This window comes from Hypanus sabinus, chromosome 23 (assembly GCF_030144855.1).
Source record: "Hypanus sabinus isolate sHypSab1 chromosome 23, sHypSab1.hap1, whole genome shotgun sequence".
NCBI classification, from domain to species: Eukaryota; Metazoa; Chordata; class Chondrichthyes; order Myliobatiformes; family Dasyatidae; genus Hypanus; species Hypanus sabinus.
In genome coordinates, this window is record NC_082728.1 from 20,041,490 (window position 1) to 20,058,697 (window position 17,208).

The following is a 17,208-nucleotide window of genomic DNA, read 5'->3' on the forward strand; positions in this document are numbered from 1 at the left end:
CTCAGACTCAGCAGGTGAGAAAAGAAGTGGCAGAACTCCTTGTGGAGATATTTGACTCACCATTAGCCATTGATAAAATTCTCAACGGCTAAAAGGTGGCCAGTCCTATTGTTTAACAAAGACAAGCCAGGGAATTACAGGTTGCTCAGCCTGACATCCAGAAAATCAAACACTGATTTCCACAGTACACCAGTAGACAGATTTCAAATCTGAAGAGAATACTTGGATACTATATGTCATCTAATATATGTCGAACCTTGTCAACTGCCTCACTACAGGCCAAGCATACAATCTCAGCTGTCCTACCTTCATTACTTTTCCCAGCAGTCTCCTCAAAAAACTCAATCAGATTAGTGAGGCAATATTGCCCCACACAAAGCCATGCCAACTGTCCCAGATCAATTCTGCTTTCCAAGTGTACATAAATCCGATCTTTTCAGATTCTCTCAATATCTTTTCCTCTGACACCACACATTACCTGGTGTGCAGCATGCACAATACTTCAAATTAAAATTAATAACATATTTTCCTCTAAGTGCAACAAACGTAATTGCCTCAATAAATTGTGTATAAATGAAAATAAATTTACTTCTGATAACGGAATCAAATATAGAAAACGTCATCAGAAATTTCAACTCGAAATGTTAACACTGGTTTTCCTTGCACAGATGCAGCTAGGCTGACTGAGTACTTGCTTGCAACGTTTTCTGCCTGTATTTCAAATTACTGCTCAAACGTGATGAATTGTGCCAATGGTCACCTCCAGAGATGCACACATTCCTTTAGATCTGCAAGTTTCCAATAGATTATGGACAAAAATAACACACAGGCCAAAGGGACGTGCAGGAAGTTAAACGTTGTTACTTTTGAAACAGCACACGCAACACCCCCAGTTTAGCAACATCCGACTTACCTTACAACCTGCACACACTGGCGAGTATTTGGGTGACCGACGGTTTAGCATTGCCGGCTGCCACGGAGCTCATCTTCTGCTGTGTGAGAACTCACGTTAGTAGTTGGCCACGCTTCCAACTTGCGAACTATCCAAGTTACAAACAGCTCGCAGAAATGAAACCCTGCCTCAGCCTGGGGTAGGACCTGTATTACACATCATTCACAGATACACACACATCATTGACATGTTTAAACGGAGGGGAGGGGAGGTGCCCATATCTTTGCTGCGCACTCACCTAATTTTAACATTCCAACTCTGAACTATTAATGCGATTCCTCTGTAGATCAATGTTGCATGGAATTCCCACTTTTCTTTGCCATCTCCCTCCCACAAATGTAATACTGGTCAATCTCACTACCTCCTCATTCATAACGATGCCCATTATAATTATTCAAACCCAGGTGTTGGTTTTTCCTCCACCATCCACATCCCTATGATGTCATCCTCTGAACAATTTTTTTTAACAATTTCTTCAATCTTTGCAGTAAAGGGATGCTTGAGGAAAATGAACCTGCAAGGTGCTAAATTGCAAGGTGATGCATTTTGGAAGGGCAAACCAGAAGACTGAGTACAGGATTAATGGTCAGTTACTTAAGAGTGTGGATGAACAAAAGGACCTTGGGGTTCAAATCCATACATCCCTCAAGGTCGCTGCGCAGGTTGATAGGGTAGTTAAGAAGGCCTATGGGATGCTAGGCTTCATTAACAGGGGGACTGAGTGCAAGAGTAGAGAGGTCATGTTGCAACTCTACAAATCTCTGGTGAGACCGCACTTAGAGTATTGTGTTCAGTTCTGGTCACCTCATGATAGGAAGGATGTGGAAGCTATAGAGAGGGTGCAGAAGAGATTTACCAGGATGTTGCCTGGTTTGGAGAACAAGTCATATGAAGCAAGGTTAGCAGAGCTGGGACTTTTCTCTTTGGAGCGTAGAAGAATGAGAGGGGACTTGATAGAGGTTTACAAGATTATGAGAGGCATAGATAGGGTGGATAGTCAGTACCTGTTTCCCAGGGCACCAACAGCAAACACCAGAGGGCATATGTACAAAATTAAGGGAGAGAAGTTTAGAGGAGACATCAGGGGTAAGTTTTTTTTACACAGAGGGTTGTGAGTGCCTGGAATGACTTGCCAGGGATAGTGGTGGAGGCTAAAACATTAGGGGTATTTAAGAGCCTCTTGGACAGGCACATGGATGAAAGAAAAATGGAGGGTTATGGGGTAGTGTGGGTTTAGTACTTCTTTTTAAGGATTATATGGGTTGGCACAATATGGAGGGCTGAAGGGCCTGTACTGTGCTGTAGTGTTCTATGGCTCTATGGTTTTTTAAAAAAAAATCTTGTGAATAGTTTAGTTCCCACCTTAGTAACCTTCCAAAATGGAAATATCCCACTCCTCCATCTCCAAAGCTGATCAATAATCTACTTTCAATTCCAGGAGCCACAATTTTGGCCGAGGGTTCCTGGAATTTCATTGAATACATAAAATTTATATTCATGCTCATTCTTCCAATCAAAGTGTTAGCCATTTCCTTAAAAAGAAAAGGAATTTCACTCACATGAATCCAGTCCCTCTCCAAATTTGCATCAACTCTCAATACAATCAGCTCAAAGTCTTCCTTGGTTTAAGTTCACTACTTTCCTCCCTCGTACTCACCCACCAGTCTTCAGCCATACAAACAAGTCTTGTTTTGGGTAGTTCCTCAGGAGGTCTGTGACGTGATGCATTCCTTTGCACTTAGCAAAGCTTCTAGGCTTAAGTAGTCCCTTTCCCAACCCAAGGACATCAAAACCAGGTTTAATAGCACAGGCATATGTTGTGAAATTTGTTGTTCTGTGGCAGCAGAACATTGCAATTCATTAAATTAAGAATATATAAAAAACTAAATAAGTAGTGCTAAAAGAAAGCAAAAAATATATAGCAGGATATTATTCATGGGTTCGTTGTCCATTCAGAAATCTAATCGTAGAGGGAAGAAGCTGCTCCCGCAGAGAAGCAATCGAGGCGACCTCATTAAATATACTTAAGACACAGTCAGATACAATTTTGAATAGTATGGGAATTAAGAGTTACTGTGAAATGGCAGGTAGGTGGAGCCAAATCCACGGCCACATCAGCCATGATCTCATTGAATGGCGGAGCATGCTCAACAAGCTAACACTGGTCCTACTTCTTACGTACTTAAAACCTAGTTCTTTAAGCAAACTTTGGTTCTGTATTAATCTTTGTCCAAGTTTATTTCTGTGGATCAGCTTTGGAGTGTTCTCCTTGGCACAAAGTAGCACGAATGCACATTTTGGTTGTTATTAATAGCTTTGAGACATCTTGCAGGTCCAGGAAAACGCAACAGTCTCAATTTTGTCAAACATTTACAGCTGCTCGGGGTAATCAAATCTAGGTCTTGGTCTTGGGGGTTTGACTACCAGTAAACTTTGTTTAATGAGAATTTATTATAGAATCTCCCCCCACAAACTCTCCAACTACAATGGTTGTCTCTATAGTGAAGATAGGTGAAATATCCTCTTTTGTAACTTCGTTCCAACTCTTTCCACAATAATCCCTTTGCCAATATAAATAAATGCTTTGGGGTTGTCTTTAATATCATCTGCTATTGCAATTTCATAACCCTCCTAATTACTTTTTTTTAATTACCCCCAAAACATTCTATACTTCTGCAAGGCCTCAATTATTTTCATTCCTCTGGATCTACAATAAGCTAACATTGTTTTCTCCACCAGCCCCCAATATACCTTGACATTAAGGCTCCTTAGCCTTATTCAGCTTATCCTTCAGCTTTCTGGAACATATTGATTCTAAACTCCTGTTATTTCATATTCAAATACCTCCCACTCCTCATTCGTATGCGTACCTGGAAGTATAAAGGTGGACGGGAAGTAACTGCTACCTGAAAGTATCAAGCCGTGTCATCAAATTGAAATCAGGCTGCCCCCAATTCAGGGTTTGCATTTACAGTCTATTCTTATCATTCCCCAGAAGAACCTTAAAACTTCCAATTGCATTCACCATCTATGAAATGATCTCCACTGACATTACCTATCACTGCCTGGATACATTACCAAGGTTTAGACCTAATATTGCCACTTCTCAAATATGAATCAATATACCGACTCAAGAGCTGTCCAGGATGAATTTAAAAAATTCTACCTCCTCTCAACCTTTAATACTACAGTGATCTCACTTAACAGTGATCTCAATTTCCCCAATATCATTACACTATTATACTTATAGCTCTTAAAATAACAGCACAAAATAGCCGAGAGGCGGCAGTAGTCAGCAGTGTAGCAGTTCATGAAATGTTATTACAGTACCAGCAACCTGGGTTCAATTCTGCCACTGTCTGTAAGGAGTTTCTACATCCCTCCCGTAACCACGTGGGTTTCCTCAGCTTGCTACGGTTTCTTCTCACGTGGGTATATTGGGGTGGCATGGGCTCATTAGGCCAGATGGGCCTGTTACTATGCTGCATCTCCAAATACTCTCAAAGCTTTGTGCACTCAACATGGCATTGCAAGGCTCTGTAATTTCAACCTAATTCAGTACAGGTTGTCACCAGAGATAAGATTCATGAAGAGATGACATTCATACCAGGTTTTTTTTTCTATACAAATAATAAGATATGCATCTTACAGAAAATCTGGCATAGTCCCACACAAGCTTTTTGTCAATTACTTTTTTTTACATGCAAAGTTTGATAAAATAATTATTTTTAATCCTTTTGTGAGAGCTTTTTTTATCTATGTTGAATACAAGTATTGCTGGCAAAGACAACTATGTGTTCATATCAACAGCCCCTGAGAAACATCTTCTCAAACCAACATGCCCCATATGACAAAGACACTTTCAGTGCTTTTCAGAAGCAACTTCAATGCTCTTTCCTCTGACAAGACTAAGAATGTAGCAAAGAGCTACACAGCACAGATAATAGACCCTCCAAGCAAGCTGCGTAACTGAACCGGTCCCATTTGCCCACATCTGATCCATATCCCTCAACCTTTCCTATCCATGCCCCTGTCCAAATGTCTTAAATGCTGTACTTTCACCTACCTCTACCACCTGCTTTGATAGCTCATTCAATATACGCACAACCTTCTGCGTGAAAAGCTTACCCCTCAGGTCCCTTTTAAATCTTTCCCCTTCTCATTCTAAACCAGGGGTGGGCAAACTTTTTGACTTGAGGGCCACAAAGGGTTCTAAAATTTGACAGGGGGGCCGGACCAGGAGCAGATGGACGGAGTGTTTTGGTAATACACCTCATAAGAGAAAATAAAATAAAATGGGATATGTAGAAAACATGTGCTTTAATTTCAATTGAAAATGAACAAATGCATTACAACAAAATATCTGTCTTTTAAGTCCCATGGTATTTAGCTATTTATTGAAATGACTTTTAAAACACTGAAAATTAAATGAATAAAATACAGCTTTTTTTAATAGTAACAGTTATTATTTTAAAGCACTGAAAATTCTGTTATCCTTCAAGATATTATCATCATCACTCTCCTCCTGACTGTCTTTATTTCAAAAACGGTAGGAGATGCAGGTCTACTTGTCCTGCTCCTTCTTATTCAATTGTCCCCTGTGCCAAAACTCAACAACGACCAGCACAAGGACAGAACAGTGACAGCGCGCCAGTATGCAGAGCGCGTTATTTGATCTGGAGCGCATTTTTTATTTTGAGAACGTACGTACACCTGCGCACTACTCATGTCCATCACTTAACAGAAATGACATGTAACATGTAAGGCTTATTGAAAAAAATATTTTCAAATGCATTTTTTACATAACACAACAAAGAAACTTATTTTTAATTTCAGTGGGAACAGTGTTGTTGGTCTCCCTTTTTAGCCAGCGCATCAAAGTCTGGATTTAGTTTTGTTGTGGCGATTCTCAGGATGGATCTGAGGTGTTGGTCAGTTAACTTGGATCTGTGGCTGGCTTTGTTGATGTTCATGATGCTGAACGCCTATTCACACAAATAGGTCGAGCCGAACAAAGAGTAAAGCGCAAATGTGGAGTAATACGCTGCACCTCAACAAAGGTCAATGTATATAGAGTGCGGCATCTATTGGGAAAGCGGCAGAACTGCGGGGAAAAAACGTTAACAAGGTTTATTAATATAATTTCATCAAGTTCTGCGGGCTGGATTAAAAAGATTAATGGGCCGCATATGGCCCCCAGGCCGTAGTTTGCCCATGCCTGTTCTAAACCTATGCCCTCTAATCTTGGACTCCCCTGCCTTGAGGAAAAAGACGGTAGATAATATGATGGAATTCAGATGATATGAGACCTTGGAAGATATGCAGAGATATAGACACTCACTTGTGTTCTGCCCTTTTCCTCTGAAGAGGAAAGTTGGGAAGATTAGGAGAGCAAGTAACCAAAGTGCATTTTAATTTAACCAGCAGTAGTGATGGTGGGAGAGGAAGCTCAGTATAGAAGGCAGGATACTGATGAAAAGGGTTATTTCATCAAGGTTGAAGGCAATTGGAGCTGCATTCTTTCAGGCAAGTGGTGAAAGTTCCAACACATTTCCAGTGTACAGCACCTTGCAGAAAATAGGTGACAGGGATCACTCACAGCAAAACAGCCCACTCTATGACCTACCCTCAAATCGAATCCTTAGATATATCATTACACACGGAGGGACACATGATCCTGAACACAATGCGACCAGGGAGTTTCCAAGACGACCACAAAGATCCAACAATCCATGTTGGCTAGAGACAGAGCTTTATGCTTTGGCTCTTGGCTCGGTCACCCATGCCAAAAAGGTCCAAAAGGTAGAAACCAGACTAAGAATGGTCCACCATTCCTCCGCATTTGGAGATTCATCTCAGGGCTAACAACCCTGACTGGTCAAACAGAATTGTTATGGAAACAGCAATGAAGAATCCTTCTACATCTGAATGTAATGGTATTCCTGAATCTCCACCTGAGACTTGCATCATTGACAGTAGTGAAAACTGAGAGGAAGCTACTGACATGAAGAAGAACGTACTGAACAGCAGCAGAGACAGAGAACCTAAACACCAGTGGTGTAATGGGTAGTAAGTACAATATAATTACAGTGGATTCCAGTTAATTACACCATCAATTAATCAGGGTAGCGGCTTACTTTAGACAATGGTTAAAAAACAAAACTAATTGAGAAAATCGCTATGATTTCCTTTGTTTAGTTAGCCATTTAATTGGGACATAAGAATGTTGCCGGACAGTTTCGAACCAGTGTCAGTAGCATGCACTTGTGTGGCTATTAGACACCACATCGTGCTCACAGCGAACAGTGCTTAAACAGCTTGCATTATGCTATCGATCTGAGCAACAGCTGTCAAATCAAAAAGATATTTTTGATAATTCTGACTTTAAAAGATTTCAGACCTTTGCCAGGATACCACGAAAAGATTTGACATCAGCCAACAAAATTACCTGAGGTGTCTGCGCTGATTTTGTTCATTTACAGTCAAAGGACCATTGCAGCATGCACTGATGAATTCCTCCAATCAATAACTCTTAGAAACTAATACACTCTTATAGTACTGTAGTACATAATAAGTTTCTTGGCTAAATGGAAGTTTGCCCTTTTTAAACTATTTCCATAATTTGGGCAGCCGCTTAATTGGGCCAAATGTACTGGTTCCTTTCTTTCTTTTTCAATCTTTTTATTGAGTTTCATATAAATATAAAAAAAACATAACAAAATAATGAATAGGTTATGAATACAATAGACTTAAGATTACATTAATAATAGGATAATAATATCCTATTAAACATCAACAACAAAAAAGTACATTAATCAAGTCTATATAATTATATATGAAAAAAAAACAAAACTAATCATCCAAAGAAAAAGAAAAAAAAAATTTAAAATGTGTGAAAGAAAATATATATATGAAACAAGCACTAAACTAAAACTAACATGGCCAATAATAACAGTTTATAAGTATATGATAGTGTCAAAGAACTCCGGAACTCCATACCTGAACAAGAATAAACAAAGAGAAGGTCTAGGAAAGGCCAAATTAATTCACATGAAAATGTCGGATGAACGGTCCCCAAGTTTCTTCAATTTTAATTGACGAGTCAAAAATTGTGCTCCTAATTTTTTCCAAACTCAGATAAGAAACAGTTTGAAAAAGCCACTGAGACGTGGTAGGAGGGTTTACTTCTTTCCAATTTTGTAATATAGACCTTCTGGCCATTAATGTTACAAAAGCAATCATTCGTCTGATTGAAGGAGAAAACTGATTACCATCCTCATTTGGTATACCAAAGATTGCAGTAATAAAGTTAGGTTGTAAATCAATGTTCCAAATTGAGGAAATGGTAACGAATATGTCCTTCCAATAATTATGTAAAGTAGGACATGACCAAAACATATGGGTCAGTGAAGCCACTTCTGAATGACATCTATCACATTGAGGGTTAATATGAGAATAAAATCGAGCAAGTTTATCTTTAGACATATAAGCTCTATGTACAATTTTAAATTGTATTAAAGCATGTTTAGCACATATAGAAGAAGAATTAACCATTTGTAAAAATTTTTCCCATTTATCTGTTGGTATATTATAGCGAGGTTCTTTTTCCCATTGTTGTTTAATTCTATCAGACATTTCTGGTTGTATCTTCATAATCATGTTGTAAATAAAAGCAACTAATCCCTTCTGACAAGGATTTAAGGTAAAAATCAAATCTGAGAAATCCGTTGAAGTTGAGTTGGGAAAAGATGGTAAAACTTTATGTAAAAAATTTCTAATTTGTAAATATCTGAAGAAATTAGATTTAGGTAATTTAAATTTATTGGAAAGTTGGTCAAAAGACATCAAAGTACCTTCAAAAAAAAGGTCACGAAAACATTTTATACCTTTCCTTTTCCATATGCTAAAGGCTTGATCTGTCAAGGAAGGTTTAAAGAAAAAATTAAATAAAATAGGGCTATCAAGCACAAAGTTTTTCAAAGTAAAGAATTTCCGAAATTGAAACCAAATTCGTAATGTGTGTTTAATAACAGGATTAGATATCTGTTTATTAAATTTAACTAAATCAGCAGGAAGAGAAGAACCAAGAACAGAGAATAAAGAATATCCTTTTACTTCATTGCATTCCAAATTTACCCACTGCGGACACAATAATGAGTCCAAATCCAATTTCCAATACGTTAGATTACGAATATTATTCGCCCAATAATAAAATCTAAAATTAGGCAAAGCTAAACCACCATCTTTTTTAGATTTTTGTAATTGCCTTTTACTTAACCTAGGGTTTTTGTTTTGCCACACAAATTAGGAAATTTTTGAATCAATGTTGTCAAAAAAGGATTTAGGAATAAAAATTGGTAAGGCTTGAAATAAGTATAAAAATTTCGGTAAAATCATCATTTTAATAGCATTAATCCGACCAACTAATGATAAGAATAAGGGAGACCATCTTGTAGTAAGATGTTGTATTTGAAGAAGCATAGGTAAAAAATTCAATCTAAATAAATCTTTATATTTCTTGGTGATTTTTATACCTAAATTGGTAAAATTATCAGTAACAACTTTAAATGGAATCCTGTCATTCAATAAAGTTTGCGCATTTAAAGGGAATAATTCACTCTTATCTAAGTTTAATTTGTAACCAGAAAAACTACCAAATTGAGCCAACAAGGATAAAATAGTGGGAATAGATCTATCAAGATCAGAAATATATAACAGCAAATCATCAGCATAGAGTGATAATTTATATAATTTCTCATTACGAGTAATACCAAAAATATTAGGAGATTCACGAATAGCAATGGCTAAAGGTTCTAACGCAATATTAAATAATAAAGGACTTAAAGGACAACCTTGTCTCGTACCACGAGATAATTGAAAAAAGGAGGATCTATAATTATTTGTAAGAACAGAAGCAACAGGTTTATAGTATATTAGTTTAATCCATGATATAAAATTAGGACTAAAATTAAAATTTCTCAAAGCATTAAATAAATATGTCCATTCAACTCTATCAAAGGCTTTTTCAGCATCTAATGAGATAACACATTCTGGGACTGTGGGTGATGAAGTATGAATTATATTAATCAATTTTCTAACATTAAAAAAAGAATACCGATTCTTAATGAAACCAGTTTGATCTTCTGAAATAATCTTTGGTAATACCTTTTCTAATCTAGTGGCTAAAATTTTTGTAAGAATCTTAGAATCTACATTTAACAGTGATATAGGGCGATAAGATGTACATAGAGTAGGATCTTTATCTTTTTTAAGAATTAGAGAGATAGTAGCTTCATAAAAAGACTGAGGTAATCTCTTCTTAGCAAATGCGTCGTTAAAGATTTCACATAACCAAGGGGAAAGCTGTACTGGTTCCAATGTGTCCCAATTCACCGGATTCCACTGTATCAACAAACATCTACACATTTGAGCATGCTGGAGTTAAGATCATTGATGAAGCAGCTGAAGATTATTGGACCCCTGGAAAAGATCTTCTGCAACAATATCACAGGGCTGAATTGATTGGACCCCAAAGACCTGTGCATGAGCCATGTCTCAAGCCTGTGAAAAACTTTTCCCCTTACTTAGCTACTTGACTAAAATCAAATTTAACATTGATATCAAAAACAGTCACTTTTACTCCATCTCTGAAAATTAACAATAAACTAGGAATGGATAAACAAGAGTTGATTTCTCCAGAGCTACAGAAGCAGACAGAAGATTTAGGAAAAGGCTGAAGAGTAGACAGCTGGCAACTCCCCCCCCCCCCCCCACCCTGGTCAAAAAAAATTAAGACAAGATGGGAGTTCAAAGGAGATGTACAGGATTTTTATTTTTAAAGTGCTGAGAGCTGAGAATGCACTGTTAGGTGTGGTGGTAAAGGCAGATATTTATAAGGATATTTAAGATTCTCTGAGATAGACACATGATTCAACATCTCTCTAGAACAATCCATTGTCCCCTCGGTTTTCAAGGCAGCAACCATCATTCCAGTGCCAAAGAAGTTGACAGTAACTTGCCTAAATGACTATCATCCAGTGGCATTAAGATCAACCATTATGAAATGCTTTGAGTGGCTGCTCATGGAGCACATTAAAGCCTTTCTCCCGGTTACGCCAGATCCTTTCCAGTTTGCTTATCACTCAGATTGATTCAATGCTGATGCAATAGCCTGTTCCTCCCTCTCTGTCCTGTCCCATCTGGAAAATTGGGTCTCATAAGCCAGACTGCTGCTTATAGACTTCAGTTCAGTGTTCAACACCATCATACCCCAGAAATTGGAGGGGATACCGTGCTCACTGGGTTTCAACACCTCCCTCTGTAATTGGAAACTAGACTTCTTAACACAGACAGTCCGTGTGGGCAACAGTGTCTCATGTCCCATTACGCTGAGCACTAGCACTCCAAGACTGGGTGCTCAGCCCACTGCTGTTCACACTGCTGACCCGTTACTGTGTCGAAGATCCAGCTCAAACTGTGTCATCAAGTTTGCGGATGACACAAAAGTTTGCCTTATCAAGAACGATGACAAGATGCAGTACAGAGGGGAAGTAGAGCAGCTGGTGGATTGGTGTGAAAAGAACAACCTAAGCCTGAATGTGGAGAAGACAAAGCAAATCATTGTGGACTTCAGGAAGGTGCAGACAAACCATTCCCCTCTCTCTGTGTGAATACATGGCTCCTCTGTGGAGTGAGTTAAACACATCAAGTTCCTGGGAGTGCACATCACAAATGACCTCACCTGGTCCCTCAATATCTCCTCCCTGTCCAAGAAGGCACAGCAGCACCTGCACTTCCTAAAAAGACTGAGGCAAGCTAGGCTCCCATCCCTCCATCTTAACTGCCATTTACAGGTCCACCATCTGAGGAATTATATGCAGAATTAAAAGGGCTAAAACTTAATTTACTTACTGGCAGCTTAACAAGTCGTGTGTGAGAATAATGTATGAACAAAGAAGTGCTTGTTTCATGAGAAAGCTTCTCTGTCTACATTTATCAAAGTATGTATGTGATAACGAATATGTATCAGCAGCCCAGACCATACCTGGGGGCTCTCTTGACTGCAGATTTTCCCAGGCTCTGAGAGCGGGGACTCTGATTTGTCAACTGAACAACACAAGATTGCTAATAAAGAGTGTGTACTGTTCAGTAAACTGTGTTGTACAGTTATTCCCCGGGTCTGAACCTAATGGCCTCTGGTGGACAGGCAGATCGACACATTGAGAGCGTCCTGACAAGTTGCATCTCCGTCTGGTATGGGAGCAGTCGAGCATCAGACCAGAAGTCCCCACAAAGGACTGTGAGAGCAGCTGAGAGGATCATAGGGGTCTCCCTACCATCCATCGAGGACACTCAACAGAGAACTGCATATGCAGGGCCCTTCGTGTTACTAAGGATCCCACCCGTCCATCCAGCATCCTCCTTGACTTTCTACCATCAGGCAGGAGACTGTGATGCATAAAAATGAGAACGGTTACAATAAGAAACAGTTTCTTTCTCCAGGCATGAGGGTTTTGAACTCCTGGCTGCATCATATTTGAAGTGTTACTGGTTGATCTGTTCCATACTTTACAATTGTTAACATTAATGCACTTTAGCCTGTTATTTATGTGTGATAAATCTGTAGATTTTATCCTTGCCTTCATAAGTTATCACATGGTAAGTGTGTTATGTGTATTAATGTGCTTTACAACCTGGTTTGCTCCTACATACATTATATGGTGATATACAGTTGAAGTCAGAAGTTTACATACACCTTAACCAAATACATTTAAACTCAGTTTTTCACAATTCCTGACATTTAATCCTAGAAAACATTCTCTGTCTTAGGTCAGTTAGGATCACTATTTTAAGAATGTGAAATGTCAGAATAATAGCAGAGAGAATGGTTGATTTCAGCTTTTATTTCTTTCATCACTTTCCCGGTGGGTCAGAAGTTTGCATACACTTTGTTAGTATTTGGTAGCATTGCCTTTAAACTGTTTAACTTGGGTCAAACGTTTTGGGTAGCCTTCCACAAGCTTCTCACAGTAAGTTGCTGGAATTTTGTTCCATTCCTCCAGACAGAACTGGTGTAACTGAGTCAGGTTTGTAGGCCTCCTTGCTTTTTCAATTCTGCCCACAAATTTCCGATCAGATTGAGGTCAGAAAATGTCAAGCCTGGTTCATCCTTGGGACCAATTTCCAAATGCCTGAAGGTACCACGTTCATCTGTACAAACAATAGTACGCAAGTATAAACACCACGGGACCATGCAGCCGTCATACCGCTCAGGATGGAGACGCATTCTGTCTCCTAGAGGTGAACGTACTTTCGTGCAAAAAGTGCAAATCAATTCCAGAACAATAGCAAAGGACCTTGTGAAGATACTGGAGGAAACAGGTAGACGATTATTTATATCCACAGTAAAACGAGTCCTATATTGACATAACCTGAAAGGCTGCTCAGCAAGGAAGAAGCCACTGCTCCAAAACAGCCATAAAAAAACCAGACTACAGTTTGCAAGTGCACATGGGGGCAAAGATCTTACTTTTTGGAGAAATGTCCTCTGGTCTGATGAAACAAAAATTGAACTGTTTGGCCATAATGACCATCGTTATGTTTGGAGGAAAAATGGTGAGGCTTGCAAGCTAAAGAACACCATCCCAACCGTGAAGCATAGGGGTGGCAGCATCATGTTGAGGGGGTGCTTTGCTGCAGGAGGGACTGGTGCACTTCACAAAATAGATGGCATCATGAGGAAGGAAAATTATGTGGATATATTGAAGCAACATCTCAAGACATCAGCCAGGAAGTTAAAGCTCAGTCGCAAATGGATCTTCCAAATGGACAATTCCTCCCCCCCCCCCCCCAAGCATACCTCCAAGGTATTGGAGTGGCCATCACAAAGCCCTGACCTCAATCTGATAGAAAATTTGTGGACAGAACTGAAAAAGCGTGTGTGAGAGGAGGCCTACAAATCTGACTCAGTTACACCGGTTCTGTCTGGAGGAATGGAACAAAATTCCAGCAAATTACTGTGAGAAGCTTGTGGAAGGCTACCCAAACCGTTTGACCCAAGTTAAACAATTTAAAGGCAATGCTACCAAATACTAACAAAGTGTATGCAAACTTCTGACCCACCGGGAAAGTGATGAAAGAAATAAAAGCTGAAATAAACCATTCTCTCTACTATTATTCTGACATTTCACATTCTTAAAATAAAATAGTGATCCTAACTGACCCAAGACAGGAAATGTTTACTAGGATTAAATGTCAAGAATTGTGAAAAACTGAGTTTAAATGTATTTGTCTAAGGTGTATGTAAACTTCTGACTTCAACTGTACATGTAGTTAAAATTACAATAAACCACTTGACACTTGAACATGCAGATAATGTAAGAATATGGACAATGTACAGGCCAAAGGTATTAAGATGCATTAGCTTAATTAGTCCAGCATATTTGGGAAACATTAATTCAAAGAACAAGGGGAGGAAAAAACAAAAGTGAAATTTCTTGTTGTGAGTTGGTTGGTGCAGTGACTGAGTCAGGTATTGTGAACGTGATCCAAACCTGTAAAGAGGTGATGGAAGAGAAAGTAGATGAGCTGCTTTAACACAATGAAGGCCCCAGGACAGAAACGGCTAATAAAAGGGATATATCTTTAAGGTACTGGTAGAAAAATATGGGGGAGGTAGGTGGCAGAGAATGGGATCTGCATGGAACATGCTACCAGAGGTGGTGGTAGAGGCAGATACATTAGGGACACTTAAGTGACTCTTAGATAGGTACATGAATGTAAGAAAAGCAGAGGGCTATGTTGGAGTAAAGGGTTACATTCTATATCATCATTGGTATAGATCCTGTTCCTGTACAGATATGAAATGCTTGAGGAACTCAGCAGGCCAGACAGCATCTATGGGAAAAAGTATAGTCGACGCTTCGGACAGAAAGTCCAGCAGAAGGGTCTCGGCCCAAAACGTCAACTATACTTTTTTCTATGGATGTTGCCTGGCCTGCTGAGTTCCTCCAGCATTGTGTGCATTGCTTGGATTTTCAGTATCTGCAGATTATCTTGTCTGTTCCTGTACAGTATTGTTCTATATTCTAAATTAAAACCAAAATAAATTTGCACATTTGAAATTTAAAACAAAACTCTCAAAACTTCTGTATAAAGCCTGAAAGTGCATACCACCATGCTCAAGGACAGCTTCTACCCCGCTGTTATAAAACTATTAAGTAGTTCCCTAGTATAATCAATTAGACTTTGATCTCACAATCTACCTCAGCATGATATTGGACCTTATTGCCTACCTACACCGAACTTACTCTGTAGCTTTAATCTGGCGCTGTTGTTTTAAATTGTGCTACCTCAATGCACTGTGTAATGCTTTGAACAGTGTGCAAGACGGACTTCTCACAGTATCTCCGTACATAAAACAATAATAAACCAATTGCAACTCCACTGAACGTTTCCAACACTATCTGCTTTGTTTCTGAAATTAATTTCTTAAGAGGTTGAAATGATATCTGAGGCCAAGTGCGCCAACCACAACCGAAAGGAGTCTCAATGAATACTGGAGCTTGCGTAACCAGGTGCAACTGACAGTGACACCTTTCAGACTTTACTGAGAACTGGAGGACTCTATGGGGCAATAATTGGCTGGATTCGACTCGTCCTGCTTCCGTAAATATTAATCATGTTATTTGACGTTTAATCTTTCATATGTTGTTCAAACCTTTGAATCAAAGCTGGATGTTTAAGCATGTATAATAGAGGACAGAGCGGTTATGATTTCATTCACATAAATTCAAATTGGTACACAAAATGTCCACAAGTACCAACCTGCCCCTGTGCAAAGATGAACACCAGAGCAGCCCCGGCAGCGGTGAGACCCCAAGTGAAAAAGGTCCCGAGTAAGGTTTGCAGCACCGGACTCCAGCCCTCAATCATCTCGCTCTCCCTGGACTCCAACCAGCCCAACTCCACTCACTTCCGCATCCGCCACTTCCCAGCCACGCCGCGCTTGGCTAAACAGCACCGACTGCATCCAATGGCAAGCCGCGTACAAAGGACGCTACTAGCCTCATAGGGCACAACGCCTGTCTATCAAACCGGCGTCCACTGGCTCACGTGTAGCAATCCCCATATCCAGCGATTTCATTCAGAGAGAGCTTCTTAGTTCCGTCTTCGTATGCGCTTTGCTGAAAAAAAGGATTTAATTAATTTTGTAAGAGGTGTCATGTTGCAATCCAACACTGATGTTTTAAGGCAAATTCATTCTGCAGTCAAACATTACGCTGTAAATGCTACTGTTTACGCTGATGGCGATTTTCTTTTGCTCCAGTTTCCAATTGCTTCGCCTTGCAGGTCACAAAATTCAGATAAGCCACTTTACCGCATTTTGCAATTCATGAAATAGTTTTAAAATATCATCATGACTAAATTAAAACAATTAAATATAGTTTTAATATATAATGCAACATTCAATGAACCGTGGAAATTTGCTATATTAGTGCTAAGTAAAAATACCCATATATTTGAACAATTGATTATAATCAATTTCTTCAGTTCGAACTATAAACCGTGGTTTGATGCATTGAAACTGGATTTATATCGAGCACCAAAGTATTTTCCCAACTCACACAAATCTTCCCGCAACTTTATAATTTCTGGACCGGATCTACCTTGTCACAGGTTTCTACTGCTTGCTTATTTGTCAAGTGCTTGGAAGTGCGCCTGGGTGGACATGCAATCTTTTCAGTCCCAAAAAAATAGCGTATTCAGTTCCCTCCTGTGTGTTATCATGAAACTTAAATATATCACGCACCTTCCTTCCCTACAAATTATTGAGAAACGTTCTGAACAGGCGGGGGACCCCAGCAATGAACCCTGTGGCAATGACCAGCATACTCTTTGTTTTATAATCTCATAATCTTTGTTTTTTTGTTTTTCTTAATTAGTTTTCAGTCCATGTTAGTAATTGTCCTCACATGAGAATCAATTTTGTTTAATAATCTTTAATCTTATCAAAAGCACAATGAATATCGAAATACATCAACTGAATTCCCACACACCTGTTAGTTTCAATCTCAGATTTATCCATTGTAATTCCTGTTCAGTTATCCAGTTTGGCTCCAATCCTATAGTCATTTTTTGTATGCCATGCTCCACTCTCTTGTCAATTTATTTAATCAAAAAGGGTGGCCGGGTGGAGAGAGTCTCTGCCAAAGGTGGTTCTTCCCTCTGCTAGCCTTCAGGCCATCCCTGGGCAA

The 17,208-nt window shown here is 39.2% G+C and overlaps 1 protein-coding gene across 7 annotated transcripts in view; it reads right to left on the bottom strand.

Annotated features, from left to right (window-relative positions):
• Nucleotides 1-15,947, bottom strand: part of LOC132380011 (zinc transporter ZIP11-like) — a 795,493-nt gene extending 779,546 nt beyond the window's left edge. For 3 of the 7 annotated variants that reach the window (XM_059948461.1, XM_059948456.1, XM_059948455.1), the window contains exon 1: nt 15,779-15,947. In XM_059948461.1, coding sequence (XP_059804444.1) covers nt 15,779-15,886 — 108 coding nt within the window. In that variant the 5' untranslated portion in view covers nt 15,887-15,947. Of the gene's footprint in view, nt 1-913; nt 1,167-2,511; nt 2,737-15,778 lie in introns of those variants that run through there. The other 4 variants (XM_059948458.1, XM_059948457.1, XM_059948460.1 and 1 more) reach the window with 4 other exon arrangements.
• Between the last annotated feature and the right edge of the window lie 1,261 nt (nt 15,948-17,208).